The sequence below is a fragment of the Dermochelys coriacea genome, chromosome 18, assembly GCF_009764565.3.
Source record: "Dermochelys coriacea isolate rDerCor1 chromosome 18, rDerCor1.pri.v4, whole genome shotgun sequence".
Classification (NCBI taxonomy): Eukaryota; Metazoa; Chordata; order Testudines; family Dermochelyidae; genus Dermochelys; species Dermochelys coriacea.
Genome location: NC_050085.1, coordinates 9097327 through 9115321, shown reverse-complemented (window position 1 = coordinate 9115321; position 17995 = coordinate 9097327). Strand labels below are relative to the sequence as shown.

At 45.4% G+C, this 17995-nt stretch overlaps 1 protein-coding gene across 5 annotated transcripts; it reads right to left on the bottom strand.

Moving 5' to 3' along the window:
- Nucleotides 1-618: 618 nt before the first annotated feature.
- Nucleotides 619-17995, bottom strand: CDA (cytidine deaminase). 5 transcript variants are annotated; one of them, XM_043500022.1, is made up of 6 exons: nucleotides 17910-17995; nucleotides 17299-17379; nucleotides 12936-13175; nucleotides 7826-7937; nucleotides 4515-4572; nucleotides 619-2035 (listed from the first exon to the last, which is right to left on the bottom strand). In XM_043500022.1, the coding sequence occupies exons 2-6, from the start codon at nucleotides 17324-17326 to the stop codon at nucleotides 1922-1924; spliced, it is 552 nt and encodes a 183-aa protein (XP_043355957.1). In that variant the 5' UTR covers nucleotides 17327-17379; nucleotides 17910-17995; the 3' UTR covers nucleotides 619-1921. The 5 variants fall into 5 exon arrangements, with proteins under 5 accessions (XP_043355957.1, XP_043355959.1, XP_038232701.1 ...); XM_043500024.1 differs by lacking the exon at nucleotides 17299-17379 and having other exon boundaries at nucleotides 12936-13173; nucleotides 17910-17993; XM_038376773.2 differs by lacking the exons at nucleotides 17299-17379; nucleotides 17910-17995 and adding an exon at nucleotides 13747-14202 and having other exon boundaries at nucleotides 12936-13173.

Sequence of the window (17995 nt, the reverse complement as noted above, 5' to 3'; positions counted from 1 at the left end):
TGCACTTTTACGTAGAAAACCATGATTAAATCAAGTCTTCCTGACTAGTGATTTAAGTCAATTTGATTTAAATCAAATCCACCCTGATCTGCATGCTGTGTGTTACTGTGAGTACAGGTTGTGTATGCTACATGCAGCTGTGTGTTGCTCTGGGTATGTATTGTGTACTGGGCATGGTGTGTGTTGGCCTGGGTATTGAATGTGTACTCTGCATGCTCTGTGTTGCGCTTTTTGTGGACTGCAGACTGTCTGGTGTGTGTTGCCCTGCGTATGGACCGTGTATGCTTCATTCTGCCATGTGTTACTCTGCATATTTGGTATTGCCCTGGGTATGGATCTCTGCATGAAGTGTGGTGCCCTGGGTATAGATCGTGTACTCTGTATGCTGTCGTTGCACCAGGGATCACTGTATACTCTCTCTTGTTTTGTGTTACACTGAGGGTAATGCTGAATGTGTACTCTGTTATGTGTTACTCAGTGCTGTGTGGTACCTGAGGTATGACTGCATATGAGGTTAAATGCTGTGTTATTCTGTTTTACCTCTAAACTCCTAGGAACTAAAACCACACAGTTTTGTGTGGCTCTGTTCTGTAATCAAACATCAGTTTGATGGAGCAGTAGAATTAGTGACCACATTTATTATGTTTGGACATTTACAATAACATGTAAATAACCAAAAGTGCTTCATGATTAGAAAAATTAACCCATTTTTGTTCACTTCAGATCATTTCATTGTACCTAATGTAGCAAAGTCATAACATCATATTACTCTTGAGACAGAACTTCTAGGGTATTGTCTGGTTCTCACCACTACATTCTCCTTCCCATCCATTCTCTCACACCACATACACACACACAAATCAAGAAAAATAAACTAAGGGTAACTAAGAAGAGGATGTTCACAAAGTGTTGAAAATTAAGTTACAATAAACAGTGTAAAATAAATTGCCCAGTTTACTATAGGCTGTTGCTTAATAATAACCTGCTTCATATATGAACAAGATAGTCTACTTTGGATTTATTAAACCTTTAGTTTCTCTTCTCTCTTATTTAGTTTTTCTTCTTATCTTTACAAATAACTATTTTACATTATGGAATTCCTGGATTTGTATGATTTATTGATCTGTGCAATTTTGATCAACTGTAGTGATGGGCCAGAATTAAAACTCCGTGTTAATTCTCCTCCATTGGAACTTTAGAGGTTTGCATAAAATGAGATCTGGATCCCAACCAGAACTCAACGAATCTTTAGTTTGGTTGTTCTCTAATCACTAGTAGAGAAGTGTACAACATATAACTTGAGGTAGGAAGATGTGGGGGAGAAGGTGCCCCATTGTGTTTGAGTAATATGTTTCAGAACCTCTAGTGTATTAGAACTTACATTCTGACCTTATATGAGACTCTTAGGCCAGTCTCAGTTAAACCAGTATAAATCTGGAGTAACTGCATTAATGTGAGCAATAATAGTATTTAGCACTATAAAAGCATTTCTCACCAAGCATCTCAAATCACTTTGCAAAAAAGGTTAATGCATCATTATCCAGGTGAGGAAACTGAGGCACAGAGTGGTCACGTGACTCGCTCACACTGTTTCGATCAACTGGCATTTTCCCATGCAAAACGTATGGTTGACAAATTTCCAACCTGCTCTAACCATGACATCATACTGCCATGTCTGCTAAACCGAACTTGTGAACATTTGGGATTGGCCGATTCACAATGAGGCAGATCTGGTTCTTGCCACCCCTTCCCCAGGCCTAGTACAAATGGAAATTATTTGCACTGGAGTTCCCTGAGGCTTACAGAAGTTGAGTGACATTCCCTAAGAGGCAGAGTTGGGAAGTATCTGAAATAAATCTTCGTCCTGCAGACAGAAAGCATATGATTGTCTAGAGGTTCTTTACTTTCATTGCAGATCTCTTCAGAACTTCTTCAGATCTTCTGGTCCAAATGACAGGGGCAGGAGCTCTTGAAGAGTCTTGACTATATAGGTCCCATCTGGCTTTGTCATGTAAATGTCCCAGTCTCTACTGAACTAGAAAAAGAGTCAGAGAACTGTCTGTGAATCACACTTGTGCAGAACTGTGAATTGTTCATTGCTATTTACCCAATAGCAAAAAACAGTTAAATAAACCATAAGCAGAAACAATGTGTGTTTTAAAAAAAATGTGGTATCTGTCAAAGTGGCTGGCCATTTTTTTTATGTTTCATTGTCCCATCTGATGGTCCTGCACTTCAACCCAGAGGTGGCTGCATTTCATAGGTGGGTGAAGCAATTACTGATCTTTTTATTATATTATTTTTATAGTGCACACAGGCCCTGATCCTGTGATCAAATATGTCTTGTGTCCAGGTAGAGCCAAATGCAGGATCAATGCCAAAGCATGCCCAGCACTTTACAGATATGCAATAAGACAAAGTCACTGCCATGAAGAGCTTACTGTTGAAGGCCATGATCATGCAAATTATTCCTTATGGGTTGATCCCTGCACCTACGGGGAGTCCACTTTGTACAAGCTCAGGAATCTACCCACACGGAACTTCAGGAGCAGAGGCTAAAAACGCAATCATAAAGAGAAAAGGAGTACTTGTGGCACCTTAGAGACTAACAAATTTATTTAAGCATAAGCTTTCTTATGCTCAAATAAATGTGTTAGTCTCTAAGGTGCCACAAGTACTCCTTTTCTTTTTGCGAATACAGACTAACACGGCGGCTACTCTGAAACCAATCATAAAGAGAGTCACACTCCTATAGCTTTCAGAGTAGTAACTGAGCTGTAGCTCACAAAAGCTTATGCTCAAATAAATTTGTTAGTCTCTAAGGTGCCATAAGTACTCCTTTTCTTTTTACTCCTATAGCTAGTCTTGCACAGAGTCATTTTCTAGAATATTTGCAGAAAGTGGGGGGTGAACACAGTTAAAGTAAATTCAACTGAAATGAGCATTCTGTTAACTTTTTTTTTTAATGCAGCAGGCACCTGGCTCATTGCCCATTAGATTTTGCCATTGTTCTGCATGTTAACACTTGGCTATTTGGCTTGTGTTTGGTTTGTTTCACCATCTTCCTTTTTTCTTTTTGTTTATTCTTGTTGGGGTTTGTTTGTTTGCTTAATGCTTTTGTATTTTCCTAACATTAACTTTGCCTATTCAGACCCCTTTCTCTCCCTGTTCCTATCCTGAGCCTTCTGCCGTGTTTTGCACCAAGAGCTCCCTAACCCTCCTTCCAGCTCCCTGCCTGAAGTTCACATTTGCTCACTTGTCCCACTTTAGGCTCTTGGCAAGTTCTTAAAGCAACCTCTTCCTTGGTGCAAAGTTTGGAGGCCTTTATAGTATAAGCCTATTAGTGAAACTCTGAGCAACCTTTTAAAGCCTCTACCAGTTTCTAGATTAGAGCCTGATACTTCATTTCTTGGAGATCCAAAACTGTCTTAAACCTCCAAAGGGAATTTCAGATGCATAAAGTACACAGGATCAGGCCCTCAGGGAACTTTATCTTTGAAATAATGGTGCTTATCCATGTAGGGAATCTGCCATCTGTTAAACATTAGCCATTAAAGTCATGCTGAAAACATTAAAAGCAGCTTCATGAAGAAAATGAACTCTGTGGAGCTCCTAAGATCCCTGTGTTTCAAAATACTATAGCATTCTACAGTAATGGCCCTAAATGCTTCAAGCTGAATCTCGAGCTGACTTCTGCAGATGGGCAGGGCCCAAATGCAATGGAAATGTTGCATCCTTGCTGCATTGGCAGACTATGTAACACAGGGAGCCCCCAGGCTGAACTCTGAACCCCTCCTGCATCTTTGCAGTCCACATGGCCTCAACCAGAGGGGGGTGGGGGGGAAATGGATGCTTTGGTGACATGGCTAATAGATTTCTGCGGTGCACCAGACCCTGTGCTTGAGGGGAGCACCAGTCCTTATCTGATATTTCCCCCAGTATCCACAAGCTGAGTGCCTAGAAAATCCCAAAGTATATGCTGGGGCCAAGGATTCCTTGCCTCATCTCTGTCATGTTTCTGTGTATTTTTACCTGAACAGACCCTTGCACTCAAGCTTGGCTCCCTTTTCATGCTTTGGTCCTGGAATAATGCAATTGTGAGCTGTAGGGTTCAAGTCTGGCTGTAGCGTAAACTGCATTGAAGCTACACCTACTTACACCAGAGCTGAACTTTCCTTGTTTCTGCCCCTGAAAACACACTGTGGTCAGCACTCAAGGGATTAATATTGTTTCCAAACTTGGAAGCCCTTGTTTACTGACCCAAGAGCTTTCCTCTCCTTTTGTCATTCTCTACATTCCCAGCTTGGTGCTGTGGGGTGCAGGAAGTGGGACGCTCACAATTTTGCACATCTCAGAATGTTTCCTTACTCTGCAAACTTTTGAGCTGCGTCCCCTGACATTTCAGAGTGAGCATTGTGGGGTCTGAAAGAAACAAATGTTCTCACCAGGCAGGTGGGCGGGAATTAAAGCAGTTTAGTTTCTGCTGTTGAAAAAGAAAACAAAAAGTTGTTTACCTCTCTCATTACTTGTCTGCAGGCCCCACAGGGCACGATAAAGTCCTCTTCAGTGTTGCTATCGAAGGAGAATAGAATGCAGAGGTCAGTCTACCTCATGATGGAAAAACTGTCTACAGTTAATGCATCAGATAAATAATATAGTTAATGCATCAAATAATAACAAACAGTAGTTGGTAAATAGCACTTTGGTTACTCTTTCTACCCATAAATCCCAACGTGTTTTGCAAAGGAGGGTCAAGATCATTGTCCCTATGTGACAGACAGGGAAACTGAGGAAAGGAGAGGTGAAGTGACTTGCCCAGCGTCTCCCATGGAGGTAGCTGTGACAGATATTGCAGCCCCACACAATATCGTTGCGGACCAGATTGTATTAAATCTATGAATGGTTTATGTATGATTGTGTTCTACGCTGTGGGGGACGGCTATCACAGTACCTACAGGAACTAAAGACCGTGCTGGTGGGTGTGTGTATGTGGGGGTGTGATTAAGGCAAGTCCCTCTCTAGAAGTTCTTTAACATCAGTGAGGTACCACCCCTTGGAGTGGTTTGCACATACTGATTCAAACTGGGTTTTCCAGAGATTAGCATACAAAGAAAGGACTTTTTGGTATAAAGGGATGACCTTGAACTGATACAGTGCTTGCCTTCTGATCCAGCAAATATACAGGACCAAAGGGGGCCCCACCCAGGCGGAAGGGTTGGAAATACTTGGGCTTACTAGGGTCTCATAAGACTGATGAGTGACTCCTGTTATATTTGGTGTGTGTTTCATTGTTTTTATTATGGTTTCTCTGTGGTTCTTTTACCTTAAGAATAAAATGTGCTCACTCTATAAGGCATTCTCTCCAGCCCTCAAATCATTTTTGTGGCTCTTTTTTGCACCCTCTCCAATTTTTTTAAAAATGTGGCCACCAGAACTGGATGCTGTATGCCAGTATTGGTCTCACCAATGGCGTGTTCAGATACATTCACCTCTCTCCTCCCACTCAGTACTCCCCGGGTTATACATCGGAGGATGGTATTGGCCCTTTTTGTCACAGCATCACAATGGGAACTCATGTTGAGTTGTTGTCCACTATGACTCCTTTTCAGAATCATGCTTTCCAGGATACAGTCCCCTACACAACAGCGCACAGGGAGGTTCTATGGAGCTGGGCTCCACACTGCACAGGGTTCAGATGCAGGGAACATTACAAGGCTGGGAAAATCCACTCCAGGCTTTTACTAACCGGACCTGCAGTAAATCCCCACAGATTTGTGAGTTTGGAGGGGTGAGGGCAGTAGGGTTGATACCACATGGGCAGCAACTTCCTCCCTGGCCATGACCTTGTCATGTCTTCCCAATGCCCCCAGAGGTTTCTGTGGAAAGAGGGGATGTTGCTATTTATGTGCATCTCATCCTCTTCTGCATACATTGGCCATTCTGTGCTGGTATTTACTCCGTTTTCATCTCTTACTGGGAGAACCCCATAGGGAAAGCACTGGCCCATCAGTTTGGATTTTACTAGGATTCTGACATCTGTGTATCTATCTCCAAGTATCTGAAAGGTGTGAAGATCAAGGAAGGCATGAGAACCATTTGGGGAGGGGGGGGACATAAGATGATATCACTAGGAGTAATGGGGTGAAGTAAAAGAATGGTGCATTTCAAATGAATATCAGGATCAGCTTTCTAACCACAAAGTCTGTTAGGATGTGAAATACCCTCCTGAGGGAGGTGTTGGAAGGCATTTAAAAACAAGCCTGGACAAAGCACTCAGGAGTACCTTGTAGCTAACACCCCTGCATGGGATGAACTACATAACCATATAGCTTTTACTCATTTCTAGTGTTGATGATCATTGTGTGTAGACAAAGGATCTGCTCCTTAGCAAGCACCAAGTTAAAATAAATATAGAAACCTGCTCATTATCCCTAGAAATATTCATGAACATTTGAAAGGAGAGACTAAAACAAAGAGAGGATGTCGGGTGATTGTTAAAATTCAAACCTACAGTTTCTCTCTCTTCATTATCCCTTTTAATGAATGTGGCCCCTTTGTTCTGAATAAAATTAATTCCTTGGCTCTGGTTACTGACATGGATTATTCCCAAGTAGTATAATTTGACATCTCCTCTGCTTTTAGTCCATTAGGACAAAATGTTCTCAACAACTCCTCACTTGCTCTGTATCAAGCCAATAATTAGGAGCTGATAGACACATCACAGAACAGAAGCTTACAGTAAGGACGAACTAAATAGCGGCCTCCAGTTTTAGGTGACCAATTTAAAAGTCTCAACTAGGTTTCTAGGATGGTTGCATTCAATCTTTAGTTAAAGGCCCACAGCTGATTTTTGCATCTCCCTTGGGTGCTCACTTGGGCCTGGACTGTGCAAACTGGACCCCTGTGCCCCACTGAGTCCTGTGAGGTCCTGCACAGATCAGTTTGCGGAATCAGGGTCCCTCAAATGGTCCTACGCACTTCTGTGAGACTATTTGCATGACTAAGGGCTGGCAGGACCCGGACCTCAGTCTTAAAAGCGGTTGCAATGTAGTTTAATGATAATCTTGCAAAACAAAACTCTCTAATCACTTTTTTCTCCCAGGTTTCAGAGTAGCAGCCGTGTTAGTCTGTATTCACAAAAAGAAAAGGAGTACTTGTGGCACCTTAGAGACTAACAAATTTATTTGAGCATAAGCTTTCGTGAGCTACAGCTCACTTCATCAGATGCAGTCAGTGGAAAATACAGTGGGGAGATTTATATACATAGAGAACATGAAACAATGGGTGTTACCATACACACTGTAACAAGAAAGTGATCACTTAAGGTGAGCTATTACCAGCCGTGGGGGGAGGGGAACCTTTTGTAGTGATGATCAAGGTGGGCCATTTCCAGCGGTTGACAAGAACATCTGAGGAACAGTGGGGAGTGGAGGGGGGGAATAAACATGGGGAAATAGTTTTACTTTGTGTAATGACCCATCCACTCCCAGTCTCTATTCAAGCCTAAGTTAATTGTATCCAGTTTGCAAATTAATTCCAATTCAGCAGTCTCTCGTTGGAGTCTGTTTTTGAAGTTTTTTTGTTGAAGAATTGCAACTTTTAGGTCTTCCCAGTCTTCAAAGTTGATGCTGCAAAAATTAGGTAAAAGGGAGAGCTCATTTTGAAAGGATGGCAATTACCTCTTGCTGCCACCGAGAACTGTATGTGCCCGTGTGTTTAAAGCGCAGGAAGTAGAGACTTAGAGGAACAAAAGTGTTGCACAGGTTTCCTGTCCAAACACATTGTGAAATGATTCAAAGGGATATGATTCAGAGTTGTCACTCACCTAGCAATGGCCATGGCTCTGAAATTCACGTACCCTTCTGATACGGCTTTCTGAATGGCGGTGCGTTCAGCACATACCCCCAGGGGGTAGCAGGCATTTTCTACATTGCAGCCTAAAGGAAATACAGAGCACGTTGTTACTTTTCAAACTTGTCTGACAATAAATACAATCACCCCCCAGCTGCACCCCTGCCCCAGCCCGGAGCAACCTCCCACAGCCTGAACTCCTCATTTCTGGCCCCATCCCAGAGCCCACAGCCCCAGCCGGAGCCCTCGCCCCCTCCCACATTCCAACCCCCAATTTCATGAGCATTCATGGCCCACCATACAATTTCCATACCTAGATGTGGCCCTCTAGCCAAAAAGTTTGCCTGGCCCTGCACTAGTATAACATAAATCAATATTTAAAATAAGTAATAATTAATGACATGGGACCTGTCAAGCTTCCTTCCCCACTCTGAATTCTAGGGTACAGATGTGGGGACCTGATGAAAAACCCCCTAAGCTTATTTTTGCTAGCTTAGGTTAAAACTTCCCCAAGGTACAAACTATTTTACCTTTTGTCCTTGGACCTTATTGCTGCCACCACCAAGTGTCTAACAAATATAACAGGGAAAGAGCCCAATTGGAAAGTCTTTCCCCCCAAAATCACCCCAAGCCCTACACCCTCTTTCCTGGGGAAGGCTTGATAAAAATCCTCACCAATTTGCATAGGTGAACACAGACCCAAACCCTTGAATCTTAAGAACAATGAAAAAGCAATCAGGTTCTTAAAAGAAGACTTTTAATTAAAGAAAAAGTAAAAGAAAGAATCACCTCTGTAAAATCAGAGTGGTAAATACCTTACAGGGTAATCAGATTCAAAACATAGAGAATCCCTCTAGGCAAAACCTTAAGTTACAAAAAGGCACAAAAACAGGAATATACATTCCATTCAGCACAACTTATTTTATCAGCCATTTAAACAAAACAGAATCTAACACATATCTAACTGGATTGCTTATTAACCCTTTACAGGAGTTCTGACCTGCATTCCTGCTCTGGTCCCAGCAAAAGACAACACAGACAGAGAGAACCCTTTGTTTCCCCCCACTCCAGCTTTGAAATTATCTTGTCTCCTCATTGGTCATTTTGGTCAGGTGCCAGCGAGGTTGTCTTAGCTTCTTAACCCTTTACAGGTGAAATGGTTTTTCCTCTTGCCAGGAGGGATTTAAAGGTGTTTACCCTTCCCTTTATATTTATGACAGGACCTTTTAAGGCTATAGGCCAAATTTAGCATTGGTGTTAGCTGGCACAACTCCATTGAAGTCAATGGAGTCATGCTCTTTAAGCTTGCAGTGAATTTTGACCTTCAGAAGACAGCCCTTCCAGCACTTGCGTACCGCTACTACCACAACAGGGGGTGGGTATAGGACTGACCCAGACAGAAGAATTCACCCACTGAATTACCAGCACCACTTTTAACAGCACTCAGAATTGTGATGGCAGCTCCCTCTCTTCATGCAATCAGCAGAATCCTCTGGTCAATGGCATTCAGTGGGGTTAGATCACCAAAGTTAAAGTTTCAGAGTAGCAGCCATGTTAGTCTGTATTCGCAAAAAGAAAAGGAGTACCCGTGGCACCTTAGAGACTAACAAATTTATTAGAGCATAAGCTTTCGTGAGCTACAGCTCACTTCATCGGATGCATTTGGTGGAAAAAGCAGAGGAGAGATTTATATACACACACACAGAGAACATGAAACAATGGGTTTATCATACACACTGTAAGGAGAGTGATCACTTAAGATAAGCCATCACCAGCAGCAGGGGGGGGGGAAAGGAGGAAAACCTTTCATGGTGACAAGCAAGGTAGGCTAATTCCACCAGTTAACAAGAATATCAGAGGAACAGTGGGGGGGGGGGAGGGAGAAATACCATGGGGAAATAATTTTACTTTGTGTAATGACTCATCCATTCCCAGTCTCTATTCAAGCCTAAATTAATTGTATCCAGTTTGCAAATTAATTCCAATTCAGCAGTCTCTCGTTGGAGTCTGTTTTTGAAGCTTTTTTGTTGAAGTATAGCCACTCTTAGGTCTGTGATCGAGTGACCAGAGAGATTGAAGTGTTCTCCAACTGGTTTTTGAATGTTATAATTCTTGACGTCTGATTTGTGTCCATTCATTCTTTTACGTAGAGACTGTCCAGTTTGGCCAATGTACATGGCAGAGGGGCATTGCTGGCACATGATGGCATATATCACATTGGTAGATGCGCAGGTGAACGAGCCTCTGATAGTGTGGCTGATGTGATTAGGCCCTATGATGGTATCCCCTGAATAGATATGTGGACAGAGTTGGCAACGGGCTTTGTTGCAAGGATAGGTTCCTGGGTTAGTGGTTCTGTTGTGTGGTGTGTGGTTGCTGGTGAGTATTTGCTTCAGATTGGGGGGCTGTCTGTAAGCAAGGACTGGTCTGTCTCCCAAGATCTGTGAGAGTGATGGGTCGTCCTTCAGGATAGGTTGTAGATCCTTGATGATGCGTTGGAGAGGTTTTAGTTGGGGGCTGAAGGTGATGGCTAGTGGCGTTCTGTTGTTTTCTTTGTTGGGCCTGTCCTGTAGTAGGTGACTTCTGGGTACTCTTCTGGCTCTGCCAATCTGTTTCTTCACTTCAGCAGGTGGGTATTGTAGTTGTAGGAATGCATGATAGAGATCTTGTAGGTGTTTGTCTCTGTCTGAGGGGTTGGAGCAAATGCGGTTATATCGTAGCGCTTGGCTGTAGACAATGGATCGAGTGGTATGATCTGGATGAAAGCTAGGGGCATGTAGGTAGGAATAGCGGTCAGTAGGTTTCCGATATAGGGTGGTGTTTATGTGACCATCGCTTATTAGCACCGTAGTGTCCAGGAAGTGGATCTCTTGTGTGGACTGGTCCAGGCTGAGGTTGATGGTGGGATGGAAATTGTTGAAATCATGGTGGAATTCCTCAAGAGCTTCAAGTGCATTTCAGTAGTTTTGGCCATTCAGCCTTTGTCTTTCTTTAGTATTTAATTGTCTCCTTGGATGACTACTTTGTTATGGGGATGCAGGTGCAAGGTATTTTATACAGGGTTTGGTATTTTAAGTACTATATGTTCCTCAGACAGCAAAGCACTTAAGCACTTGCCTAATTTTAAGAAAGCAATAAAGTTCAGTATGTGCATACATGTTTGCATGATCTTAAGCCCTTAATTTGCATAAGTGATGAGCACCTGTGACTTCAGCTGAAATCAATGAGCCCCGCACGTGCTCAGCACCTCTGAAAAGTAGGCTGTAAATGCACACTGCAGGTTTGCTGATGAAAGGAAGAAAAAAAGATCCTAAAGGCACAATATCCAGACTTTTTTCCATTAGATAATTATTTGCAAATACATATGTAATGCCAACAGATCCCCATCGTCGATGGGCGGGATCGAAACTGGGACCTCTGGAGCTTAGTTCCTGAGCCTCTACTGGATGACCTAAAAGCCACCTGACTCTTAGCTAAGGCTGCAGAGCAGACTCATTGAACTCTCTCTGAGTGATCTCAGTGCCACGAGGTGGGACAAACGCCACACCCAGAAGGTGTGTGGGTTACGCATATTTTTCATTATTCACTTAGCTCTAACCATGAACCTTCAGAAAAGTAGGTAGGTCTGCCCCAAAGCCCTGCTGGCTCCTGTCAGAAAGTGAGGTGAAGTCTCCTGGCTCCCCTCTTTTTCATTCTCCGAGGAGTGAAGTGATAGTGCTGGAGTCTCCAAACCCATCTCTTTTTGACCCTTTCCTTCAACGGGCCCCAGTTTCTGATTGCACAGGGACCTGGGAAGAACACCCAAGGGCCATCCCCATCCAACGCAAGATCAGGCATGCCTCCCAGCTCCACAGCATTGTCTCTTTCGTCACTATGACAAAGAGATGCCTCATAGTTCACTATCCTAAGAGGAAATCCCCATCCTGCCTAGATGTCTCAACTTTGCCCAGGCACAGAGGAAACCTAGCCCAGGCTTAGCCAGCATCACAGAGGAGCTGTGACTCCAGTGAGCTCTCCCAGCCCTGATTTGTTTTGCAGCAAAGATTTGAATGTGGTCCAGGAGATCAGACAGCAGCCTTTTGTTGCTCAGCAAGGGAGAGCAATATGGCACAGGCAGGCTGGGCAGAATGGCATAGTCAGTGCGATCTGCTCTGACCCCTGAGATATGCAGGATTGCCAACCTCAGCCTTTCAAGACTCATGATTCTTTGCATTGCAATAGCAGTTAGGAGCCCCAGTTACAGGCCAGGACCCCACTGCACTAAGTGCTGCACAAACACAGAATGAAAAGATGGTTCCTTCCTGAAAGCTTACATTCCATAAGACAAGAAATGGGCAGATATAGACAGATGAGGGAGTACCAGGAAACACAGATAAAAATAATGAATCAGGATCCCCAGATTGGCTTGAAAATCATAAGATTCTAGCAGTAGCAGATGTGGGGTTTTTTCCGTTGCTTTCTGTGTTTTTGAGCCTTTGGGGGTCACTTTTTCCAAAAACTTTTCTCTGCAGCCATGAAGGCTAGAAATGTACTATTACAAAAATGAAAGCTGAGGTTCTCTCATGTCTCGAGGAGCTGGGCTGTTGGAAACATCATGAGACTTGTAACAGAAGCTCAAGGGCAGGCAACGCTGGTGAGTATGCTGTAATTTCCATAGCCTGTGGGCACCGGCAGGGGCACAAACAAGATGGAAGCAAGGGGCTTCCCGGTTTAGTTTCTCTTGCTAGTCCAGGAGGAGGAAGGCAGGCCATTGACAGAAACCAGAACCAGAGACGGATTATAAACTGTGACCCAGTTTGGAAAGGATGGCCCAAATCCAAACCAGTTTACAGCTGAGCAAGGCCAGAGCCAAATCTCAGGGAAGCAAAGGATGACTACATGAAGAATACAGGGCAAGTTTGCTGTACAACATTTTGCTTATGGCACAAACCAGATGCTGCTATCAAACACTCTCTGCCTTTTTGGGGAGCCCTGACTCCACTGTCTCTGCCTCTTTAGAGACACCTGAATCTCTGGGAGAGCATCGGGCCCAGCTCTTCAGGAGCTGAGGTGTTACCGTCTGGGGAAGCGCGGTCCTTACTTACCAGAGAAGATCTTCCCATCGCAAGTCAGTAGTGCCGCTCCCACTGGGAAGTGACTATATGGACAGTAAGCAGATCTCTTTGCTTCCTTGCAGATGTGCAACAGGAGTTGAATTTGCTCATGTCCCACAGGGGGGGCTGTTGAATTGGAGACGTTCGGATGATTCCCCCTGGAACCGTCATACTGCACCTGGGCCATGGTTACACTCACGGGTAACTGCAGGACTTCTCCTCTTTGCAACTGTAGCAAGTGAGGGGAAAAACAGGTGTGAGCAAGAGGAAGTGCCAGTCTCCACTCCTGAAGAAAGTATGTGCGTAAGTGTGTGTGTTTGTGTGTGCCAGACTGACTCATAGCGTAGATGTGGCAGATGTGTCTCTGAGTGCCAGCGAGTGGAGGATTTGCATGAGTCTTCCTCCTCAGTGTGTGTGTTGCAATTCTGTTCTCTCACTCTCATCCTCTGTCAATGGCTCTGTGATTTTCCTGTGTTACATATTCCTCTAGCTCAGGAGTCTAATGGTCAGCTCAGCTCTCACTAAGTGCGAGTGTGCATTCCCAAACCTGGCTGCACTTTCCCTCTCAGAGTGTGTAGGACAGGGAGGAGTCATGGGCAGTTTGTGAGGCGTGCTCTACGTTTTCACCAGTGTCTCTGCACTGGTGCACGCGCTGTCTCCATAAGATGGGTCCAGAGCAAATCAGTGCATCTGATCTCTCTCCTCTCTCTGCAATGAAGCTGCCCTTCTCCACCCCGGACAGTCTGTCTCCCCGCTGCTGTACCTCTGTGGCAGCAAGCTGGGGCTGAGGATGAGCATGTACCTTTGGTAGGACTCTCTGCTTGAAAAGGAGCTTTCAGGGAAGGAGCCGACCCATGACAATACAGCAACAAAGAAGCAACAGGCTCCAGCTTGGAGGGCTCTGCATTCATCCTCACAGTACAGGCTCCCCACACGATTGGCTAAAGCCTGCAATGTCCTGGCCGCCTGGCTCTGATTGGCTCTGCATGAGCAAAAGCAGCTTCCACCCTCTGTGGTCCGAGCTGGTTCTCAAAGTGCCTTTCAGCTAGTGGAACCGCTGGAGAGCTGTCAGAGAGCGCCACCCACTTTATGCCCAGCTCTGCAGTCCCTCCCTCCTTTCAGTGCATCAGCCTGGGGCATTTTGCCAGGAGGTGAATTGGTATTGGGAGGAAATTCAGGGGGCGCAGAGGAAAAGCTGCAAGGAAATACCAGGACTACAGAAACAACAATGAGGAATCCTTGTGGTACGTTAGAGACTAACAAATTTATTTGGGCATAAGCTTTCGTGGGCTATAATCCACTTTAAGCGAAAGTTTATGCCCAAATAAATTTGTTAGTCTCTAAGGTAAGTGGATTATAGCCCACGAAAGCTTATGCCCAAATAAATTTGTTAGTCTCTAAGGTGCCACAAGGATTCCACGTTGTTTTTGCTGATACAGACTAACACGACTACCACTCTGAAATAGGACTACAGACACTCAGTGACAAACCTGAGCTGATGGTGAGAGATAGGTAGGCCAGGGGTGCTGGAACAATTTTTATAGTGGGGGTGCTGAGAGCCATTGAACCGAACTGTAAACCTTGTATATAATGGAAACCACTTCAAGCCAGGGGGTGCAGCAGCACCCCTAGTTCTAGCACCTATGAAGACCTGGAAAGATTACATTTTTATCAGTAAATGTCAATAAATGTCAATTTCCCCATAAAAACACAAACCAATGAAATAATATTTCCAGCAATAATAATCTAAAATGTACAGACAGGCAAAGTAAGAAAAACGCTGCTTAAGAACGTATTAGGGTTTGATTTCAGGATATTTACTGGGTATATTTTGACATGTGACGTTGTCTGATTGTGTCTAACGGTTATAAAGGTTTAACTTTTTGAATCTCGGTGTCTACAGTCATTAAATAATTAATATCTGATCTCCCTTATTATCTGACACATACCCCACTGCCCATGATTTCCCACAACTGTGAAAATTTAAATTGGAAAAAAAAATGCTTAAAAATACTCAACATTATCCATCAAAATTATAAAAAAATAAAAATCAAATTCTGCCAAGCCTAGAGATACGTTTGCCAAGAATTCGGTATTCACACTGAGGCAAGGTTTTCAAAAGTGCTCCAGAGCCAGCATGTACCCCTGCTTAGGGTGACCAGACAGCAACTGTGAGAGAACAGGGGGTGGGGGGTAATAGGTGCCTATATAAGAAAAAAATGGGACTGTCCCTTTAAAAATGGAACATCTGGTCACCCTGCCTGCACTGAGCTCTCAAAAATTGGCTGCTAGGGCCCAGTTATCACACGTCCCGAGCACCCACAACTCCTACTGAAATCACAGGCAGTGCTCAGCAACTCTGTGACTCTGGGCCAATGTTTCTCACATGCGGCCAGCGTGGTGCATGCGGCCACCAGGGGCTTTTTGTTTGGCCCCAACAGCCTCCTGGGTGGTGATCGAGGGGTGGGGGGGGACACAGGACAAACCATCGGCCCCTCCCCTACCCTCCTTGTTGCTCCTGGATGTGGCGCCCCTGCACTGCCTCTGGAGAGAGGTGGGGCACAACACTGCAGGAGCAAGGTGAGTTCTTGACCCACACTGGGGGGATGGGGTTTGGGCGGCAGGCTGCAGTGGTGGGACTTCAGGATCCTGGCTGTGCGGCCCCGGGCTCCAACCATGGGGCAGTGGGTACTGACCCCCCCGGCTCTGGCCACACGGCTCTGGCCTCCAGCTGCGGGGCTTCAGACTCCAGTCCCTGGTTCTGGCTGCGTGGTAGCAGGCGCTGGCTCCTGGCTCCAGTCCCAGGCTCCTGCCGCACAGTGGCAGGCACTGGCCACAGACGCCGACCCCAGCCCCGGTCTCAGGCTCCAACCACAGGGCTTTGGGTGCCAACCCCTGGCTCTGGCCACAGGGCAGCAGGTGCTGATCCCCGGCTCCAGCCACAGAGCTTAGTCGGCCTCTGGTCCCCAGTTCCAGCCACGCAGTGGCAGGCACCGACCCACTGCTCTGTTCCAGGGCTCTTGCCACGTGGTGGCGGGAGCTGGCCCTGGATGCCAACCCCTGGCCACGCAGCAGCGAGCGCTGACTCCAGCCACGCAGTAGTGGCGAGCGCTGACTCCTGACTCCAGCCACGCACTCCTGGGCTCCAGCATCCAGCTCCAGGTTCTGGCTACGGGCACTGAGCCCCAGCCCTGGCTGCAGGGCAGCAGACACCTGGCTCTGGCCATGCAACAGTGGGGCTCATCACCCACCCCCATTGCCCCTGTGTCCATCCAGGCCCCGCTGCCTCCCATGGCCCTATATCCAAAACACCGTCCCCGCCAGAACCCTGCTGCCGTCTTGGCCTCGCATCCGTCCCCGCCATTGTCCTGGGTCTCCACTGGCTCCCCCGGCCCCGCATCCATCCCACCATTGCCTCTGGCCACTGCTGCCTCTCCCTTCAGCCCCCCCCCCCGCCATTCAGGGCTTAATGGGTCCTGGGGGCTTGCTGAGAAAAGTGATATTAACAAACATGCAAATATCACATTTCACAGCAGACTTACTAGCTATCTGTGAAAAGTGATACTCCTATGTTTGTTAATATCATTTTCATAGCCTCCCAGGTAGCACTAAGTGTGCTCTGATATTAACAAATATACAAATATCACTTTTCATAGCAAGCCCCAGGAGTTATTAAGCCCTGGATGTGTGTGTGGGCGGAGGGGCGGGGGTGGGGGGGCACTGAAGAGAAAGTCAGCATTATTTTTGTTATTGAATCTGCCAAAAAACCCTACAAATATACATTACAATGATTTGGATGTGAATCTGTGCATATTTAATTGTCCTTCCTAAAGTTAATTAAGTATTTTAGGGGAAAAGTGTCAGTGCAGCTACTAGTGAGTGTATGGGTGTAGCTTTTGGGTAAAACTGCAGTGCTCAGCCAGGCATGCCCTGAAAGATGATGTGGTTAAATATTTCTGTGACCTTAAAGGACTCCCTCCCACAGACCAGATTTTGCAACAGATCTGACTTTGAATGAATAACCCTCGAATGAATAACCCTGACAATTCAATGAATGTCTTGGGGCCGGGCAGGGGCTCTACCTGGGCCCCTATGAACAAGCATGGCAGCATTTGACATCCCATTGTGCTCGCTACTCTGATATAAGTGGCTAGACAAGGTGCATAGAGGGTGAGGGGAAGGAGAATAATTTTACTGTTTGGGAGGCAGTGTGGGAAGGTCAGGTCATTAGACTGGGTTGAACCTCAGGCTGGGGAATTTTCTGTGTACTTTGTGGTTATAAACACTAACCCTGGAGGAAGACACCTTGGTGACTGCAGCTGTTTTCCTGCTGAATCATTCTGCCAGCTTAAACTGTGTATGAGGAAACAACTCTCTCTCATTCGACCGTCCCTCAATAAGGCCACCTTGGTGATTTACAGGCAAAGTTGAATATCTAAATAACTAATACAAGGGCTACTGTACTGATCATACTATTCCAGCTGCTGTTTATTCCATTAAAAATTATTCTCCTCCCCCACCCCTCATTAAAGCATGGAGACTTCTGATTCATGATGATAAATGCACTCGTTTTCTCTGAAAGGTTCCGTAGAAAGCAGGCAGTCATTCTGCTCCTGATTGGCATTTAGCTGGATGGTTACGTTTAATGATAGCATTTTGCCCAGGCTCAACCCAGGAAAGGCAAGTTAGCTCCAAAATTCAGCTTTAACCAGTTATTGCTGTTATTATGATCCATTTTATTGCCGTGCTGCCTACCAGCTCCAGCTGGGATCAGAGCCTTCTTGGTGGTAGGCGCTGCACAAACCCCCAACCCAGTTTTCGAAAAGGGGTTTGATGGAAAATGTTTGACCAGCCCTATAAGAAAATACTTTCTGCCCTTAGAAATGTACCATTTAAATAGACAAGAGAGAGAAAAGGTGGGGGTGGGAGGGGAAAACCATGGGACAGAGTGTGGATGTGACTTACTCAAGGTCATGCAGCAAGGCGGAGACAGCACCAAGATTAGCAGCCTGGCTCCCACTGTTGTGCAGTACCCATGGGAGAACATTGTC

Bases quoted from the DNA above. Each gene is read 5' to 3' on its own strand.
- CDA (XM_038376772.2), bottom strand. From the start codon at position 13,284: ATGAGTCAGTCTGGCACACACAAACACACACACTTACGCACATACTTT. The intron at 4,573-7,825 runs GTGAGTGACAAC...CTCCTTCGATAG, and splicing joins AGAGCCATGGCCATTGCTAG to CAACACTGAAGAGGACTTTA. The intron at 2,036-4,514 runs GTAAACAACTTT...CTCTTTTTCTAG, and splicing joins GCAGACAAGTAATGAGAGAG to TTCAGTAGAGACTGGGACAT.